This window comes from Oculina patagonica, chromosome 7, assembly GCF_052425735.1.
Source record: "Oculina patagonica isolate OP01 chromosome 7, crgOcupat, whole genome shotgun sequence".
Classification (NCBI taxonomy): Eukaryota; Metazoa; Cnidaria; class Anthozoa; order Scleractinia; family Oculinidae; genus Oculina; species Oculina patagonica.
In genome coordinates, this window is record NC_135764.1 from 8,974,285 (window position 1) to 8,992,608 (window position 18,324).

The 18,324-nt window shown below is 40.5% G+C and overlaps 1 protein-coding gene across 1 annotated transcript; it reads right to left on the reverse strand.

Annotated features, from left to right (window-relative positions):
- Positions 1-18,324, reverse strand: LOC144659860 (sodium- and chloride-dependent taurine transporter-like). Its single transcript, XM_078520384.1, has 14 exons — positions 18,220-18,324; positions 13,543-13,709; positions 11,929-12,060; positions 11,173-11,431; positions 10,912-11,044; positions 10,551-10,685; positions 9,952-10,055; positions 9,352-9,476; positions 8,621-8,733; positions 8,078-8,215; positions 5,622-5,724; positions 4,650-4,750; positions 3,272-3,439; positions 1-1,713 (listed from the first exon to the last, which is right to left on the reverse strand). The coding sequence occupies exons 2-14, from the start codon at positions 13,676-13,678 to the stop codon at positions 1,588-1,590; spliced, it is 1,773 nt and encodes a 590-aa protein (XP_078376510.1). The 5' UTR covers positions 13,679-13,709; positions 18,220-18,324; the 3' UTR covers positions 1-1,587.

An 18,324-nucleotide genomic window follows, 5' to 3' on the forward strand; every position in this document is an offset into this window, starting at 1 on the left:
AAATGTTTAACAATTTAGCCGGCGACGAAAAAGGTGGTTTCCTTTTGAGAAGAATTCACCTCAGACCAAAGCAAAGGTTTGGCCTTGGTCATTATCTGTTATTTCACACTGTTATTTTCAAGGGAGCCAAGTTACCAAATCAAAGGATTCAGAATTCAGGGGAAGGGGTCGTTACTCTAACATCATTTTGTACTTTTCCTGTTTTAAACGTAAGATTAATGGTTATTTAGATTGGCATATATACAAGTACTTTTAACTTCAAACATTTTATTTCTTGTTGCACGTACAAAGAAATAGGCCATGTCCTAGTTACCCTTTGCCTCTGTTTCAAAACGAGTCTACGTGCGAAACCATTCATATGAAAATGAGATTCACCTACAGGACCATTTTCATGCAAATCAAAGTCATTTTCATTTGAATGGTTTCGCATGTAGACTCGTTTTGAAACAGAGACAAAGGGTAACTCGGAAATGGCCTATCCAATTTGTCTTAGGACAATTTGCATTGTTTTGCTCTTGCACTTATGTTTATTTAGTTTTCAAGAATCTTTCATCTATTTTTTTGTGATTGAGGACTTCTTCATTATTAGGGAATAGTAATATCTCTCTTAACGGACACCTTTATAAGGCGGACACCTGGTGTTGGTCCCGTCCTTGGTTTTTTCAGTCATTTTACTGTAAAGCCTGGTTTCACTAGCGACGCAAGCACAAGCGCAAGCACAAGCGCAAGAATAACAGCTCTTATTTCACCGTGAAAACGGCTTCGACTCAAGCAAAAGCAAAAGCGCATTGCAGTTTTATGGTTGTGCTTGTGCTTGCGGCAAGCGCAAGAACAAGGATTAAAAATTGTTCTTCTTGCGTGATTGCGCTTATGCTTGCGCTTGTGCTTGCGTGCTAGTGAAAACCAGGCTTAACTAAACTTCATATAAGGCGGACACCTCGCAAAGACGGACACTTGGAGCCGGCCCCGATAGTTTTCGTTTAAGAGATAGTGACTGTATCTTTATTACTGGGTGAGGTTAACATTTCTTCTAACTTTTTTCTCTCTTTTACATTTAACGTTTAAGCAGAAATATATCTATGATATACTTTGAAAAAGTCTTTCAAGATTGTACTGATTGATTATGAATGTTGGCAAATGATTTTCAGCTTAGATTATTTTAGTCTAGTACTTGTCTGTCGCCAACGCTTTGGGTAGGCCCTGATTTGGAAGTGATTCCCAATCACCCGTAAATTCGATATGTTTGACAATACATAAGTTGGGCAACCATTCATCCATATGTCACGGCTTGACCATTTTCAAGGATATATTTACCTTAGAAAATCTGTTTTTTGAGGTTTTCCTACAATGAAATTCATTTTTGGCAATGTTGCAAATTTACTCTAAACCTGGTATCACCAGAATTATTAGCTCGTACGCTATAAAACAGGAATTTAGTCGCTTGGGCAATTAGCCCACATTCACAACTATATTTCCAGCTATTTTGTCCACTTCAAATTATACCTACTTGCAACTATAGCGTGATGATACATGTTAAATGATCTAAAATAAATCGATCTTACTTAAAAACAGTCGTTTTTGCATGATTTACAATGCACTTAAAAATATTTCTGCATTGCCATTTTTTTCTGCTTGTTTAGAACCACTCATGAGGTCTTCGTTCATATCTTTCTCTTTCTCATTCAACTCAGGTATTACCAACTTGTTCAAACGCTGTCAAACAAAAAAACAAAACCAATAAGTACATCTCAAGTGTTTCGTTAACCATGTTTTTCGTTTCATGGTCTGCGGACGGAAGACGGGATTCTTATGGTGCCTTTCCACTGACGCGTAATTTTTACATGCGTGAAAAAAGACAATGTATGAACAATTTGCGTAAACGTGTACGCAAGCCATTCATACATTGTCTCTAAATTTTTTTACGCACGTAACCGCACGTAAAAAATTGCGCGTCAGTAGAAATCCACCTTCAATCTGGCACTTAAAGACTGTAACGAAAGATTACGGGGGTGGGACAAACAGCGCTAGCCGTTACATTCTGAAAGTGACCGCTAGTCGCATAAATTACAGGACTACATCTTAAATACCGCATATGTGCACGCGCATGTACGAAAATATTAACAATCATAATAGAGCAGTTTTCAATTAAGTGTCGTAAAACCAAAACCAAAGTAACCACTCTAGCCAATCACAAAGAACACAGACAATCCGGTAAGCCAATCAAAACTCGAGGCAAATACATGTAGCCGGCACGAAGCGCGGGATAACGTGCGCGAGCGAGTCACGAATGGTTTTGGTTTTACTTCTTATTGGCTGAGGAAGTGGCGCGAGAGTTTTAAACCAATCACTGGGCGTAACAATGCAAACCCAATGCAAACGCGAATTTCTTTCGACACTCAAGTGAAAACCGCTCTAACACCTAATTATGAGTATGCATAGTTCGTCACAGAGACATGAATAATAATTTAGTGATAGGATATTAACCCGTTAACCCTCCACCAGCACTTACCCCCCCCCCTCCCACTTTCCTTACTGCCCCCTTTTAGCGCGCTCGCTGAAAAATGCCCTTCCATTTTCCCTCCCCCTTTCGGTGGGATTGTCTCACAAACTCGTGTCATTTACAGCGGTTACCTTGAATGGTCACGAGATCTAACCAAGACAACTGAGTGACCATTCAAATGACGTCTGTTGGGGCTAAGCAGAACACAGATGTACAAACTGTGGACGTTCCGCGAGGGAACCCTTTCACATACAGAAATCATTACGTGAATGATGTTATGGCTTCATTTAATCCTTTGAATTTCCATGCTCCAACTATTGATTCTCTTTACTGACTGCCATATATTTCTTTTAGTATTGGTTTTGTGAATTTTATTCTTTCATCAAGACACTATGCAAACCTAAAATGTCTGCTCGAGACTGTGCACCATTTTCTTTATACAGAAGAACCTTTCAAACGTACTGTGAAAGTACACAAGACTGAAATTTGAGTAATAAATTTACAACTGTAATTCATTCTTGTCGTTTTGTTTTCAAAATCACAAATACATTTACAGGGTGAATCAACCTTTGTCAAATCCAATCAACGTTGCCATCGCATGGCAGCCACGTGAACAAGGACAAGTAAGTTTGAATGCATTTTGGAATGATTTATCTTAATATGTCGATCGGCCTCTACTCAAAATTGGACGTCAATATATATAAAAGTGTACTGACATCCTCAGGAGAAAATGCATGTCTATCACTCTTGGGAATTAATGAAAATGTTCACCTCTTTGATAGTTCCAGTAGTCTTGAACAGTTTGTATATCATCACCGCGGGAATTAAGGTCAGTGAAGACGCCGTCAGCAGCCAGCCAATCGCCTGACCCCAGCCTGGATACACGTAATCACCATACTTCAATGGTGAATACGTCACAAGGTTAAAGATGAAGATGAACTGCAATATTGAACGTTAATATATATTTAGTATCCAAAAGGTAGTGCATAACGGAGAGAAGATAAAATTCAAGCTTCAACAATACCAAGAGGATTAATTGTTTTTCGTCAATTCTCTACCTTTAAAAAGGGAAGCACAACTCACAGATTTCTGTTACGAAATACAGTGTTGAATTTACACGGAAGGATTTAAGAAGAAAAAGGACTGCACGACGCTTTTTTTGAAATATTTTCCACGTAACTTGAGTGATGGGTATAGCAAGGCAGATCACGCCTTGTACCACTCTGCAAGTAAATTTGCAAATCGACTTCCGGTATTTCGGATCGACGCCAATGCCGACGAATCGTCTCGAATCGAGTCGAATCGACGAAATTTTCAAGCCACCCTGTTAGCCAAGATGATGTTAGTTTCTAAGTGTTGCGCTAATCGACATCCGGCACGACGAATCGACATCCAGGCAGTCGAATCGACACGAATCGAACGAATCGAGTCGAATCGTCAACATTTTCAGCCCACCCTGTTGGCTAAGATGATGTTAGTTTCTAAGTGTCGCGCAACTCGACTTCCGGTATTTCCGGTCGACATCAAGGCCGAGGAATCGACACGAATCGAACGAATCGAGTGGAATCGACAACATTTTCAACCCACCCTGTTGGCCAGAATGCTGTTAGTTTTCTAAATGACAGATCGACGCGTGTGACTCGTGTCGAATCACACGAGTAACAAGTACTCATGACGAATCGATCCAGTTCGATGGCACGTTTTAAGAACGAGGAAAGTTCATATTTTCATTTTGTGCTTCCCTTGACTTTCGGTAATGTGGATCGACGCCGTGCGACTCGTGTCGAATCGACAAGTTCTCCTGACGAATCGATCCAGTTTGGGTGTATTGGACATGGGTGATTTTTTTTTCTCACATTCATCAGGAGGTCCTTGCAAATTGCGTAATTGGTCCAAAACTTGAAAATCTTCCAAGCATGTAAGGTTAAATCCTGCGAGAGCTTTAGGGTAAAAAGTACGAAGTAGGAAACCGGTCTGCACGCAGGCTAGCTTCATTATTATCTTATCGGTGTCTTTTCCTTCGAATTCATGAAAGTTTGTTTTTCTTTTGAAAGAAAATCTTGAATGTTTACATAGTAATGCCAGGTATTCTTCGATCTATGACTCTTGCATCTAGCCAGAATTCTTAAATTTAAACGTATAAACTCACCGAGCAAAAAATGGGTGCAAAGAAACACCAGCACCATCCAATCCACGGATTGATACGAAATCCCAGCATGCTTTCCATGTTGTCATAGAAACGATGACGACCTGTTTAAAGCAGTTAATATGTCAACACACATCAATGCATGTAGCTACTTGCATTTGAAGATATACCCCAGGGAGAGATGGGAAATCTCTATAGTGGACTATATGGGAGGTTCTGCCCGAAAGGGGTACCTTTTTCAGGCTGGAGTTATGTAAAAGGTCAGCTTGAGAGACCAAGGGTCAGCCAGTCCGGGCAGCTAGTGCCGATAGGCGGGACAACTAGCTACCCTAGCTGCCCCAGTTAGCTGCCCCTTTGTCTCCGGTATTGATATAGAGTGGGCTTTTTATGAGTTTTAGTATAGGGAAGGGTATATCCGCAACAGTTACGCCTAACGACTGATCTGATATGATATGACTGATCTTGGTATTCTATTCTTGAGTTTGCTTTTGTTTGTTTCAGTTGTTTGTTAGTTTGTTTTTGGAAACCCCACCTCCCGCTCCCACGATAAACGAGTTATTGATGTTCTCAAAGTTAGTATTTGATTTGTAGCATAGCATTATCACCCAAAAGAACCTCAAAATAATGGATTTAATGGTTGAAAATAAAACACGAGAAAAAGGTTTAAAAGCCCTGCAAGCTGAGCTTATCCGGCACGGATAGTACAATTGCCTTCTTGACAAAGCAATAGCCAAGTAAGATTTAATCTTTACCTATAGCCATCGTTGATATCAAGATTAATAAAATTGTCATTTTACCAGGTTGACCTCATCAGTGTTAAGGAACTGTTATCAATAAGGCCCTGGAAATTAGAACAAAAGACTTTGCACTAAAATCTTTGATCTAAATTACAACAATAAAAAAGCGTGATAAGAGGTAAGCTATAAAAAACTGACAAAAAAAGAACTGACTGTTATAGCTTCGCCTCTTTCTCACCATAAAGCCATCCCATAGCCAAACATTCGCAGATTACCACCAACAAAAGAACCGATCCGCTTCCAGAGTAGCTGTCAAACAATTGGAAGACGTACATTCCACCCTACAACGAAAAGTATGTCATTACAATGGTAATAGGTCTTATGCATGATATAGAGATTACTCCATGGAAAATGCGCGCGTACGATTTTTATTCACGAGTTGAGTAGTATCAGAAAAAAACGAACGAGTGAGCGTAGCGAACGAGTGAGTTTTGTGATACATCTCTACGAGTGAATAAAAATCGTACAAAGCATTTTCCATGGTGTAATTTGTTTATTTTATAGATACTGAGGTTTTTGAAAAGCAAATTAAATCGCTCGACTTTTTATCAAGTACGCGCGTGTTTAGGAAACCCATTCATCTGCCATAAACTAAAATAGCTAAAACATGTTTGTCTTTCAAAATCACATCTTTAATGAAGTAGCACAAGAAATGAGATGTCAGTTTATACTCTCACAACTTTTACAGAAAAAACTTTTGATAGAAAACCTGACTAAGACTTGTACAAATCTTGCAAGTTCCAGTTCAATGTTTTACCAGAACAAAACAGCGGTAAACGCTGAATAACTCAACGCGAACTCGAGCGAACTTTTACAAATTAAATCAAGAAAACAGTCTGCCAAAACCAAGGACAAACCTGCAGTGTCTTAGTCATCATCTGAATCAAAACTCGCTTCAATCCCTCGGAGTGAAGACGGCCCGTATTCTTGTCCTTCCTTTGTGCGAATTTACTCAAAGGTTTATTTTAACTCGGCAGGAGGAATTTCGATTATCTCGATTCGTGTTTCTCTTTTTGCTTGAAGAAACGTTGTGACAACAAGGCCGTCTTGTTTCGTTTTCTTTATAGTGTTTTGGTTTTCCTGTTCTGCATTATAAACGACTCAGTGGAGCCGTTAAAGACACAAACAAACCTTGAACGTGTCTCCGCCATGTCGCCTGTGTTTACGACAAGAATCAAAATGGTGATACGGTGTTGTTCACAAGTGAGTTTTCGCCGTTCGCGCTTGTGATTGGACGAACGACGTTTTTTCAATAGTGAGTTTTCATCGTTCGTCTTTCCTATTGGCTAATGCATTTACGTATCATTTGTACGCAATCGTTTGTTCGTGAGAAAATCTCAGTATCTATGATATAAAAGGTCATATGTTCAAAATTGACCATCAAGCCTCGTTTGCGCGAATTATTTCTAACTTTCCGCCACCTTTATGCAGTTTTCACGTGGGTATACGTAATACGTATTCTTTTCATCTTTTCTGCTTTGGGAATTCGTTCATGATAGAAATTACACGTTTGCACTTCAGAAGCGAAGCTTGGTCGTGAAACTAAGCGGTATGACGTAAACATGCATAGGGCTATTAAGGGCTATTAACGCAGTCTTTCTCTTGTAGACGTTAACCATGTCTGTATGTCAGTCTGTCTGTTTTTGTTCTTTCGTTTATTCGTTCCTAGCAAGAGAAACCGTAGTCTGCTTTGTTGGCCTGCTTTGATGCGCCGTTGTGTTGCGTTTTTTAGTACTCTAACAGTATCTTTTTCCCCAACCAGTTGTTTATTAAAACTATACCGACAAATCATTGGGGTGACCTAGCAAAATGTTCGGGAAGTAACCAGTCTTGGATTTACTATCTATACAAGTGGACCAGCAATATTCCTGAGCAATTCCTCAACAGTTTAGCTGTTGCGTCCTGGGTTACTAGCCTGCGCTTCGAAACGACTTTTCTTTCTTTTCTTATCAGTATTGTTTGGAAAGAACCTCGGAAATCTCCAATCACACGAGGCTCGGCATTTTGTTTCAGACGAAGTTCTCAGCCTTTAGTAGACGCTATTTTGAATGTGATCGAAGAAATGATACTCACACTTGTGTTTGCCATTTTAACAATTGTAAAGAAGGTGAAAAAAAAAAAACAGTGCTTTGCTTACTAAGCTATGAGCAACGTACATAGGAATACAGGTCAATTGTGAGTCGGTGAGTTTATATGCCCCCGTGTATGAGAGGCGCAGTGGCCTAATGGTTAGTGCGCTGGACTTAGGATCGAGCGGTCCGGGTTCGAGCCCTGGCCAGGGAACTGCGTTGTGTTCTCGAGCAAGACGCGTTGCTCTTATAGTGCCTCTCTTCACCCAGCTCCAACCAGGTGTATAAATGAGTACCGGCGAATTTACTGCTGGAGGTAACTCTGTGATGGACTAGCATCCCATTCAAGGGGGAGTAGATATGTTCCTAGTCGCTTTATGCTATGGAAACCGGGATAAGCTCCGGCCAAATGGACCACTTGGCTCGACCGCATACTAATACCCCCGTGTAAGGAAGAAAAATGACAAATAACAAATAAAACAGAACTTCGGATAGAATGTGAAGTGAAATCAAGTCAACTGTAATCCAATCCTGTTGTAAATGCAAAGCATGGAAAGTTTTGTACCTCAGTAACCATTGACAACCCAATGAGGAACCAGATGGCACAGACAAAGGCGGTGAACATTTCCTTGCGGTATCCACGTCTCAGATGATGTGGAAACAGATCAACAACGCCTGTCACAACGCCTTCGATACCTACAAACTTGATGCACAAAGAAATAAAAATCAATATCATAAAATAAAGGAAACAATGTAAGGCTATTATGCATGAGAACATACTTTTCGATCAGACTAGTACAGTTGACTGCCTATATGGAGGCGCCTTAAGGGTAAAATGGGAACTGGGATTTGCCTATTTTTCAATTCGCCACTGAGAAAATGGGATTTATGTCACTGGAACTGGGAATCACAAATCGAAAAATTGGTATGGGACTGGGATTCGGGGCAAAATATAGGCTGGGAAATTGGATTTATACCCTTCCCCCTCCTCCCTCCTTCCGAAACCTCGATATGCCATGTGTCTCTTGATACAAAACTTTTTTTACTGCAACCTTCTAAGTTTTCCCTGTTCTTTGATGCGTTTTGTGGAATCATGTTTGCTATTCACCTCACTGTCAAGACCAAGCAGGATCAGCATAAAGAAAAACAAAGCAGACCACAGTGGAGCTAAAGGCATTTGAGCAACCGCTTCTGGATAAACGATGAAAGCAAGTCCTGGACCTGTGAGAGAATCATTTGTGTTACTGGAAAAAAAAACCTTGAAACTTTGTCCAATGGCACACACCTTCACCTGGATATACTGTCGCTACCTAAAGGTTATATAGGTATGTACGCCCACTTACACGTTGCTTTTTCCGTAACAAAGGCTTTTTACATGACAGGGTTGTTAGCCCTGTGCAAAACCCCCAAACCTGGAGGACCGGTAGAAGCAATGGCTACCATCTTGATGAGGAGACGCTGGATATGTGGATTGGCCACGTCGCTCGCCAGGATAGCTCCATTGCAAAAAACGCCCTACACTGGACGCCAGAAGGGAAACGAAAGAGAGGTCGCCCAAAGATCACATGGTGACGGACGGTTGATAAGGAAATAAAGGAGATGGGGAAGACCTGGGAGGGCATCAAGTTCATGGCAAGGGACCGCCAGATGTGGAGGGAGCACGTTTCTGCCCTACATGCCACTTAGGCGTAATGGGCATGAGTGAGTGAGTGACGCTCACTTACGCGACCCCCAGATGTCGGGTTTTCTGTTATATGGGAATAACCATTGGGGCTACACGAGCAGGGGCGTTTTTCTGTAGCGGTTTGATAGACGTTAACTGACAAGTGTTCTTCTTACCTGACTTTGCTACGTCTTTTACGTCTACACCTTGATTTTTTGCCATAAATCCCAACACTGAAAAGATCAGAAATCCGCCATAGAAACTCGTCCCGCTGTTGCAGAGTGTAAATAATATGGAATCCCTACGATGAGAGAAAAGATTGGTTACAAATTGACTTCAACCAATGCACCTTAGAATATGGATTTGCGGCGAAATCAAGTAATCTTTAATCGAATTGTTCTTTAAAGTTGTCTTCTCTAAGCTTAAAGTCGACAGAGTCTGAGTTTGCAAATCCAATTTCGTCTACATAATTACATCATGCAAATGCAATTTGGAATGCATAAGCACATACAAAAAATTCAAGTTACTTCTTATTTATTCCAAATCTTCCGCAACATTCAATAATCTTGAAAAGAGTTTGGGTTTCCTTCAAACATTTTTAAAAATCTTCGAGTGGGAGTCTTCAGCAAATGTCGAATGTCTTCAGCAATTTTCTGGAGTCTTCTGGTGAGCTTCGGTGATCTTCGTATTACCTCAGATACGCATATGCAGTCGTTATGAGACTTGGTTATTTCTCGTCTTCACTGTATAAAAGCACGTATTGTTATTCTAAATACCTGTAAAAGTTGTTCTTAAATTTGTTGTAGCTGCCAAGGGCTGTCATGGTGCCCATGCCGATGGAATATGAGAAAAACACTTGGGTACCGGCATCGATCCATACCTAAATGTATCATCAAAATTCTGTGAATTAACCTCCGACTTCATCCACAACAGTTGACTGTCAGGTATTCTAAACGTTTAGTAGCCTGTGAGCACGCTCACCCTAGGATCACCTTCACGAGCAGTGAAGCCGCTTGAACGAGTCGGCGAGCGAAGCGAGGCGGCGGGGAACCAGCGAGCGAAAAGTGAGCCTGTACGTTCAGCAAAAGCAGTACGCTGATGCGTATGCAACATAAAATATAATAAAATAAAATACAAATAGCTTCTTAGCTTCTTAGTTGGTCACACCGTGCTCCTTACGTGGAGGCGTTGCCTAACGAAGCGGTCCTAAATTTCTACTAAACACTTTAGCGGAAATTAAACGTTTACTGTTGTTTGTTTCGCACTATCGGTACGTTAAAAGGCTTCTTCGAATAGTGCAAACATGTTTCCTAAAAATAGAGTTTTAGTTTTATTGAAAAGTACTTTTCAAAATGTGGAAAGAAGGTATGAATACCTGGCCATCAGAAAGCCTTGAGAGGTCAGGAGTAAGATAAAACTTAATTCCTTCAGAGGCTCCTGGCAAAGTCACGCCACGGATCAAGATTGCCGTCAGTAAAAAGTAAGGAGCTGTAGCAGTAAAGTACACTACCTGGAAAAAATGTGTAAAACAGAGTCACCACAAGGAGAAGCAAATGGCACACGAACCTGTGAAGACGTTAATGACACAGAAAGACGGACAGCCAGCCAGACAGACAGACAGACAGACAGACAGACAGACAGACAGACAGACAGACAGACAGACAGATAAATAGACAGACAGACAGATGAGTTTTAAAGGCACCTTATTAATAATTTTAAACACCACCAACTGTCACCTTGCCGCTGGACTTGACTCCTTTGCACACGCACAGGTAACAAATGATCCAAGCGAACAGAAGGCACAAAGCTAGGTCCCAGTTCACTTCACCAGGTTCATCCAAACCGCCAGAAACTCTTAAGACTCTGTAGCTATTTTAAGAAAGAAAAATGAAACATTTTTCTTTTAAACTAACCAATAAAAAAATGGATATAGCAAAGAAGCGTGTGAATGAAGCTATTTTACTGCGCCTTTCAATCGTCAATTAAAAATTACTTACTCCCAGTATTCCTGGCTTGCTGACACCTTTGCTGTCACGTTTGCGAGGATGGTGCCATTTGTTACCGAGCGATTTGTTTGCATCCCGTTAGGACTGCCACTGTTATCTACGCAGTTTGGAGTGTTCCATTCATTTCCACAATGTGACCATGGAAGTGTTGACTGGAATGACGCAAACATGTAATACACGGCCCAGCCAAGAATCACGGTATAGTAGATATTTATGTACTGCATTACCAGCACGCCTGCATAACCAATACCTGATAAGGAAAAAATACAAAAACGCAGATAAGCAAGCCACGTATCGGGGGGGGGGGGGGGGGGGGAGGGGAGGGGGCACTTGGAAAGGTTTGGGTTGGGGTGCTTCGCTTGGTTCTTGAAACCCCTATTTTCGTACACTTTAAAACGACCTGGGGATAAATTCGACGTAATTTTTCCCCATTTAGGTTCCCCATCCAAGTCGGGGGAACAAGTGCCAGTTGATGGCGACATCATTTCTCCAAGAAGTGACTGAGCTCGCGGTTTTCGTCCCAGAAGTTGCTAAGCAACATGACGTATTTGCACGCGCGATTGCTTTCGGATTACTCGTAAGCCCTCGCGCAAGGTTTTGATTGGATGAAATAATTCCGAAAATTCTTCGAGTGCCTCAACAAAGAAGATCACCCCATCTTGCGATCTCGCCACAGTTTCTTCGGCTCCCTATTTCTGAATTTTCTTGACCCGCCCTGACAATACTATTATCTTTACCCATTCGTACCTTGAAAAAGAGGACAAATTTTCCATGCAGTGATTCCACCTTGACTCATGTACTGTCCCAAACCAATTTCCATAACCAAAACCGGGACGCCGGCCACTACCAGGCAAATCAAGTATGGGATGAGGAAACAACCTGGAAATGTTAATTAAATTAAAATAACGTTAATAAAATGTTTAAGCCCATTAAATTAAATAAAGGGGGTACGTTGTGTTCAAAGTCATCTAAAAAAAAGAAAAACAAAAGAAAAAAAACGTGCAGATGTGTCAAGATGTAAGTCGTGGAACGAACAATCACAGAAGGCAGAGAGTTTTAGCAACCTTATCGGTAACAAATCGACAAAAAAATCAATTATTGAGTATATCACTTAAGATTTGTGCCTGATTATCTAGATCTAATGAGTGTATTTGTCGTGCAAGTACTTCCTCTAGCCATGGATGTTAACGAATCAGCTCAGTGCAAACTTAAAATCTGAAAAAAATTGCCACCCGGTGGTTCACGTTTTCCAAACTACACATAATTTTGTCATTCCACGTGACATTGGCGTTTTTCAGGGGACGGCAAAGAAATGTGCCAAGCTATTACTAGTAAACGCACGCGCAAACCAATTGCGAAGCGCGCGAGTGACCTCACGACTCCAATCTCGTTCCCAGAGCCTGCGTTCTCCTTGACCAGCAGTCAGGAAACTCAACGATTTCTGGCGCAGACCAGAAGGATCGCGGGCCTCTGGGACGAGATTGTCACGACTCAGAAAAGACTCAGAGGAACAAACCGAAATGGTGGACGATTTTTCTAAAACACTTTTTAAAAAAGGCGGTGTTCCTAAAACACTTTCATAAAACGAAAACTTCGCCTAGATTCCTTTTACTTCTCTCAGAGCACGTTGATGTTTTCTGAGCCTCGTTGGGGTTATATTCATTTGCATTCTATTTTTAGAGCTCTCGCGCTTCGCCATTGTATATTTATTTGTCGACAATTATTCGGGATGCCGGTAGCCTTCTTTGTTCGTTTTGTTTGTTCTTTTTTTTCAAAGCTGCATTGCTTTGTTTAAGAAGAAACTAAAAGGGTTAGTAAAGAGGGGTTGTTGTCGTTGTTAAGCATATTTGGTGACGTTATTGTTGCCGTTCTGGCCACGGCCGAGCTTGAGTGAAATACAATCTGGGAATAATTGGCTTATTATTGGTAAAAACACAAGTTGTTTACTCGAGGCACAGTCTGCAGTTCCTCGCCGCAGAACGCTTTCCGAATCGAACTATACCGAAAAATTCCGGTTATAAGCCCTGGGCTTATACAACTTCGTAAGGGGGTTTTGGGTGGGCTTATAAACGGAGGGGCTTATATCCGGGGAGGCTTATAAGCGGAATGAAAAAAAGTTTCGAAACGAGCCACGGTAGTGTCGATCGAAATAGGTTTTAGGTTAAGAAGCATAATAAAGCAACATTTAGCCCTCTTCAGTACTGTCATCCAGCAGAGGGGGGGCTTATAACCGGATGTATTTTTTTGTTTCGAGGTAGTTGGGCCTATAACCAGGGGGGCTTATAAGCGGAAGGGCTTATTACAGGAATTTTAAGGTAACTCAACTCAAAACAAAACTGAGAACTTATTGCAAAACCTTACCTCCGCCATTCTTGAAACACAGGTAGGGAAACCGCCATATGTTTCCAAGGCCGATAGAAAACCCCATCAAGGCGAGAATGAAATCAAACTTTGAAGTCCAAGTCTCTCGTTCATTGACGGTACACCCTCCAGCCATTTTGAATTTCCAGTTTTAGTATATTCAACCTCTGTGAAGAATGTAATAATAATTACATTACTTTTCTTATCAATCTACACTAAGATGTAAAACGTAATTGTAAATAAACTAACAAACCAAATGCAATCTCGGGAAAAAAGCGTCTAGAACGTCTGTGACGTCATCGAGATTTTTGAAACACTTGATATGGTAAAGTTTGACCTTGACAATTCAATTAATATAAAGCACTCTCGGTTAGTTAATATTGCATTTCTTAAGCAATTTGCACGAAACCGGCAACATTTTCACATTCTAAGCTACACAGTAAAAGGTACATTAATTTGAACCTTATGTTTCACTGAACGTTTTCGAAAAACGAAGCTAAACATTCTTAACATATCTTGGTCCGAGCGACTTTGTCGCCAGCGGTCATTTGGTCGATGTCTCTTTAATATCATGACAATATCGTGATACGTTCACCTTTAAACAGCTATTTTTAGTACAAAAAGAAATTTTAATTTACTGACGGCGTAGTGAACAGTCCGTTTTGACTTTGCTGTCTTCGACCTTTAATTATTTTTTCACAGATTTGTAACCACCATTTATAGCGGAGCTCTGGCTCATAACTCGTCAACACGAGAAATTTTGGTTCTACCGTCAGTGTATGCGTACCCGCCCACCCGTACAGACTCTTGGGAAGGACGGAGGGGATTTCCAAGGCAACCCTACAGGTGGAGGAGAATGCTAGAAAAAAAAAAATCAAAGTCTCTTCGAGATATCGACGTTTTTGCATGAAGTATGAGTCGAAGGTTTATCCTGTGCATTGTTCTTCGAACTTATCATTACAGTTTCTTTGTAGTTTAGTTTAACAATTTCCTATCTTCGCGGAGGAAATGCAGCCATATAATTTTGTCAAAAATGGCTCGTCCGCGCCGGGTATTTATACACATATTCCTTAACATTACACAAATAAACAGTGCAAATTTCACCGAGATCTGACAATTCTATACTTTAAAATTGCAAGGACCTTTCGAGGCAGTCGATTACGGCAGCGAAATTAGCAAATGAAACAGCAAAATATGCGTTCGACGCTTTGTTTTTGCGACGCCATATTTGAATTGTTATAGGTAGACCGCTGTTCAATGTGTTCAAGGCCGTATCGTTACGATTGCTCCACGAAAAAGCACGAAAAAAAATACGGATATTTCCGACTACTGTCGGAGAAAACATTGCGCATATAATTGCGGCGTAAACAAATCGTTACACTCAAGCTGCGTTTTGTCTAGGCTCTGCGAGGGTCGGATATCAAGACCCAGGATTAAACAAAAGCCATATATACAGTGAATGCTTTCGAATTATATTTGAAGATGAAATACGAAAGAATTTTGCTGTCTTTGACTGAAATTCCACTCGAACTGCGTAGATACGATCGCATGTTGTAAAGCCGATTCATGCAACATTGCTGTCAACGGCTCAACGCGTGGTCTCTAAAAGCTAAAAGAAGCCCCCATCTCTTACAGTTCTTTTAACTTTAATAATATCTTTGAAAAGAGCGAGTTTTTTGGTATGGTTTATTTTTGACGTTTGTAATTTTTAAACGATGTAAGTGCTAGTGATTATTTATTCGTGTTTTAGTTACGCAATCCATTGTTTGTGCGACGCTTTTTATAGATCGCCTTAATTTCAGACACACGTGCGTTGAGATAAGAAAGCTGACATGTCACTTTTAAAATTGTTATATAACGTTTGTAAATGTGACAAGTCACGTTTTTTCCACAAGATCGCAAGTGATCACCCACAGCGGAAAGTAATCCCTTGAGAAATTAAAACAGTCCCTTGAGAAATTAAAAAAGTCCCTTGAGAGTTTACAAATATGTGGTTCCAAATCTTGTCTACATAACCCCTATTCTACCATTTTAGCTTGTAAACAAGCAAAAACGTCGAAAAAAGAGACACGCAAAGGCAGTTTGTTTCTCTTTAGCTGTTCAGAGGTGATTAGTACTTTGCTAATCACCTCTGAGTTAACCAATCAGTGCTCAGCACTATTCACTTGTGTGGTATATACTAACGACACTAATAAGAGTTACCTTATTATAGGAAATTAACGATACATGTTATTAACGCGAATTTCAAAAATTCGCGTTAATTTTATTGATGTTAATTAATATAAACACGTTTACTATAAGCATTTAACCAGAACTTTTCTTAAATTCGCGTTAATTTTATTACGCGTCAATTTTGTTCGCGTCGTTAAAATGCCTCGTTATATTCCTATAATAAGGTAATACGAAGAAGTAACGTGTACTTTCCCACTATCTATTTCATGGGTTTATTTAAAAAATAATGCCCACTGAAATTTCGTCAATCGAATAAAGCGGCGTTATTCGAATATTTAATAAAATGATTTTTTTTATTATGGTAATTGCAGAATTATCACAATAACAGAATAAATCATTTCAATAGCATTAAAGGATGCCCCGGAGGCAAAATAAATATGGTCGCCGTATCTGCCAAACGGACTATTAAAATCACATTATGTTCGAAGGAATTTTTTCGCCGCAGACACTTGAAAATATTTAGCAATTAAAATTGTTTTGATTAGCTGTTCGAGGCAGCATGACCTAAGTTTCTATTGGCTTGATCACTGGAGTGGATCGACGAACGCCGCTGGGGTTTCGCCGTTCGATCTTTCTCGATCGACTGGTTCCTTTGAAGTATTGCGATGCATGCCAATATTTTAAAGCTCTGCATCGTTCGAAAAACACGCAAATGGATTGATGTCGTTTTTAGGTAGCAAATTTTGGGTTACATTAGTTTCAAGTTTTGCAATTTCAAATACCTAGAGCATGTTTAACCATCGAATGTTCGCAGTTACGGCGTGTGATGCTAACTCGCTAAAAACGAACGCTACAGTGTAACATTCATTCGTAAATAGAAAAAAAATATTAATACTTGTCTCCCTTTTGGTTAAGTTACGACTCAAGGGGTGAGAAAACTTGAAGTGATTCCCCCACCGACACCCCCCTTCCACTAAAACTACTAAATAAAACCTAGATCCGAAATTTCGAGCCCTTACGGCCAACTGTTTGCGATGAACACACCGAGACTTTGTGACTCATCGCAAAGGCTTCCGAAATTTCGAGATCAGATCAAAAGTTTTGGAAACCAACTATTTTTTCAGTTACCCGTTCGCCACCACTAATGTCCGGTGTAATGCTATTAATTATTATGGGTCCGGACGCACTGGGCAAATGTTTGTTTATTTTGCGAAAAAATCTGTCACCAGTTCCGTAAGACAAGTGCGCCCGGTGATTTTCAGATCTACCAAATTTTGTCAAGCCTTACCAAACTTCAAAGGCGCCGTCGTCCTGCCTCGGAGCAGGACAAATTTTTGTCAAGCGTCAAAACTGACAGATTTTTCAATTAACACGACTTAATCTTAAAGAAAACGTCAAACAAGTATATTTTATCTCGCTTTTAAAGGCAGTTGTCTGCCAAAATATTTTATTTTTTTCTCGACAATTGAGCTCGGAAATGAAAAAGCGAACGACTTTTAGAAAGTCTACGCGAGAGCCCGACTTGTTTCCCCTGCAGGAGAACGCATCAAATGACGTGATTTTGGCGCGAAATTCTCCGAGACGGCAGGGTGTCAAAACTGTCTAGACTTACTATAAGTCGTTCGCTTAACTGTCAAGCTGTCAAAATTTCTTTTCGCAAGTAATGGCTTTTGGAGGAAAACGCCGCTCATTTTCGCGCTTTCGATATGTAGTCAATTTTACACTCGGAGCTCATGGCGGAGGAAAACACTCCAACGAAATGTTATGTTCGCGTCGCTTTGCCAGAAAATATTTGTCTGCAATGTGCTGATCAAAACGAAAGCGCGGCGAGCCAAGACTATTGAATTGTACTAAAAGCGATAAATACGGCTCTTATCGGCCGGAACGTAAGACTCTTTTCATCGAACGGAAAGTTATCGAAGGTGTACAGTTTTAACATGATTGACACTTTGTGGTTATCAAAAAATTTGGTGTTTTCAAGTGCGTCCACGATTGCCAAATTCAAAATTTGGTAGAGACAAAATTTGTCGAGACTTTTGGTAGAGCCAAACACATTTTGTCAGTCCAGTGCGTCCGGGCCCTATATTGTTTTAACAATATTGCAAAATGCAACAGAACATGTGATATTCGCGGCGCACGTGGAAAGCCCAGTAGTTTTACTTTCCGAGGTATTTTGGTCACTAGCGTCACGCAACTCAATCTGTTCCACTCGGTCGCCGCTTTATATTGCAGGTGGCTTTATAAGTTTTACCTTGTTGCCGCATCATAAAACATGAAAATAGTCTCGTCGCGTATGAAACCCTTATCTCGAAAACCTGACATTTCCACCGTTAGTATTTAAATCTTCCGCGCGAACGGAGAAAACAATGACTAAACGAAGTCTGTTTACAACCAAACCGGTCTTGTCGTGTTCCAATATCGTAAAATATAACTGCACCCATTTCGCGTGTTATTTGTACTCCACTAAGTTTAGTTAGATAATAAATCAAGTTAAACAATGCTCACCTTTCACCTGCGGATATCTAAAGAGAGTTACGGTAGAGATGGCTCGACAGTCTCCGCGATGTAAATCCGTTGAACCTCTCACACCGAATGGACAGAGCAAAGTGT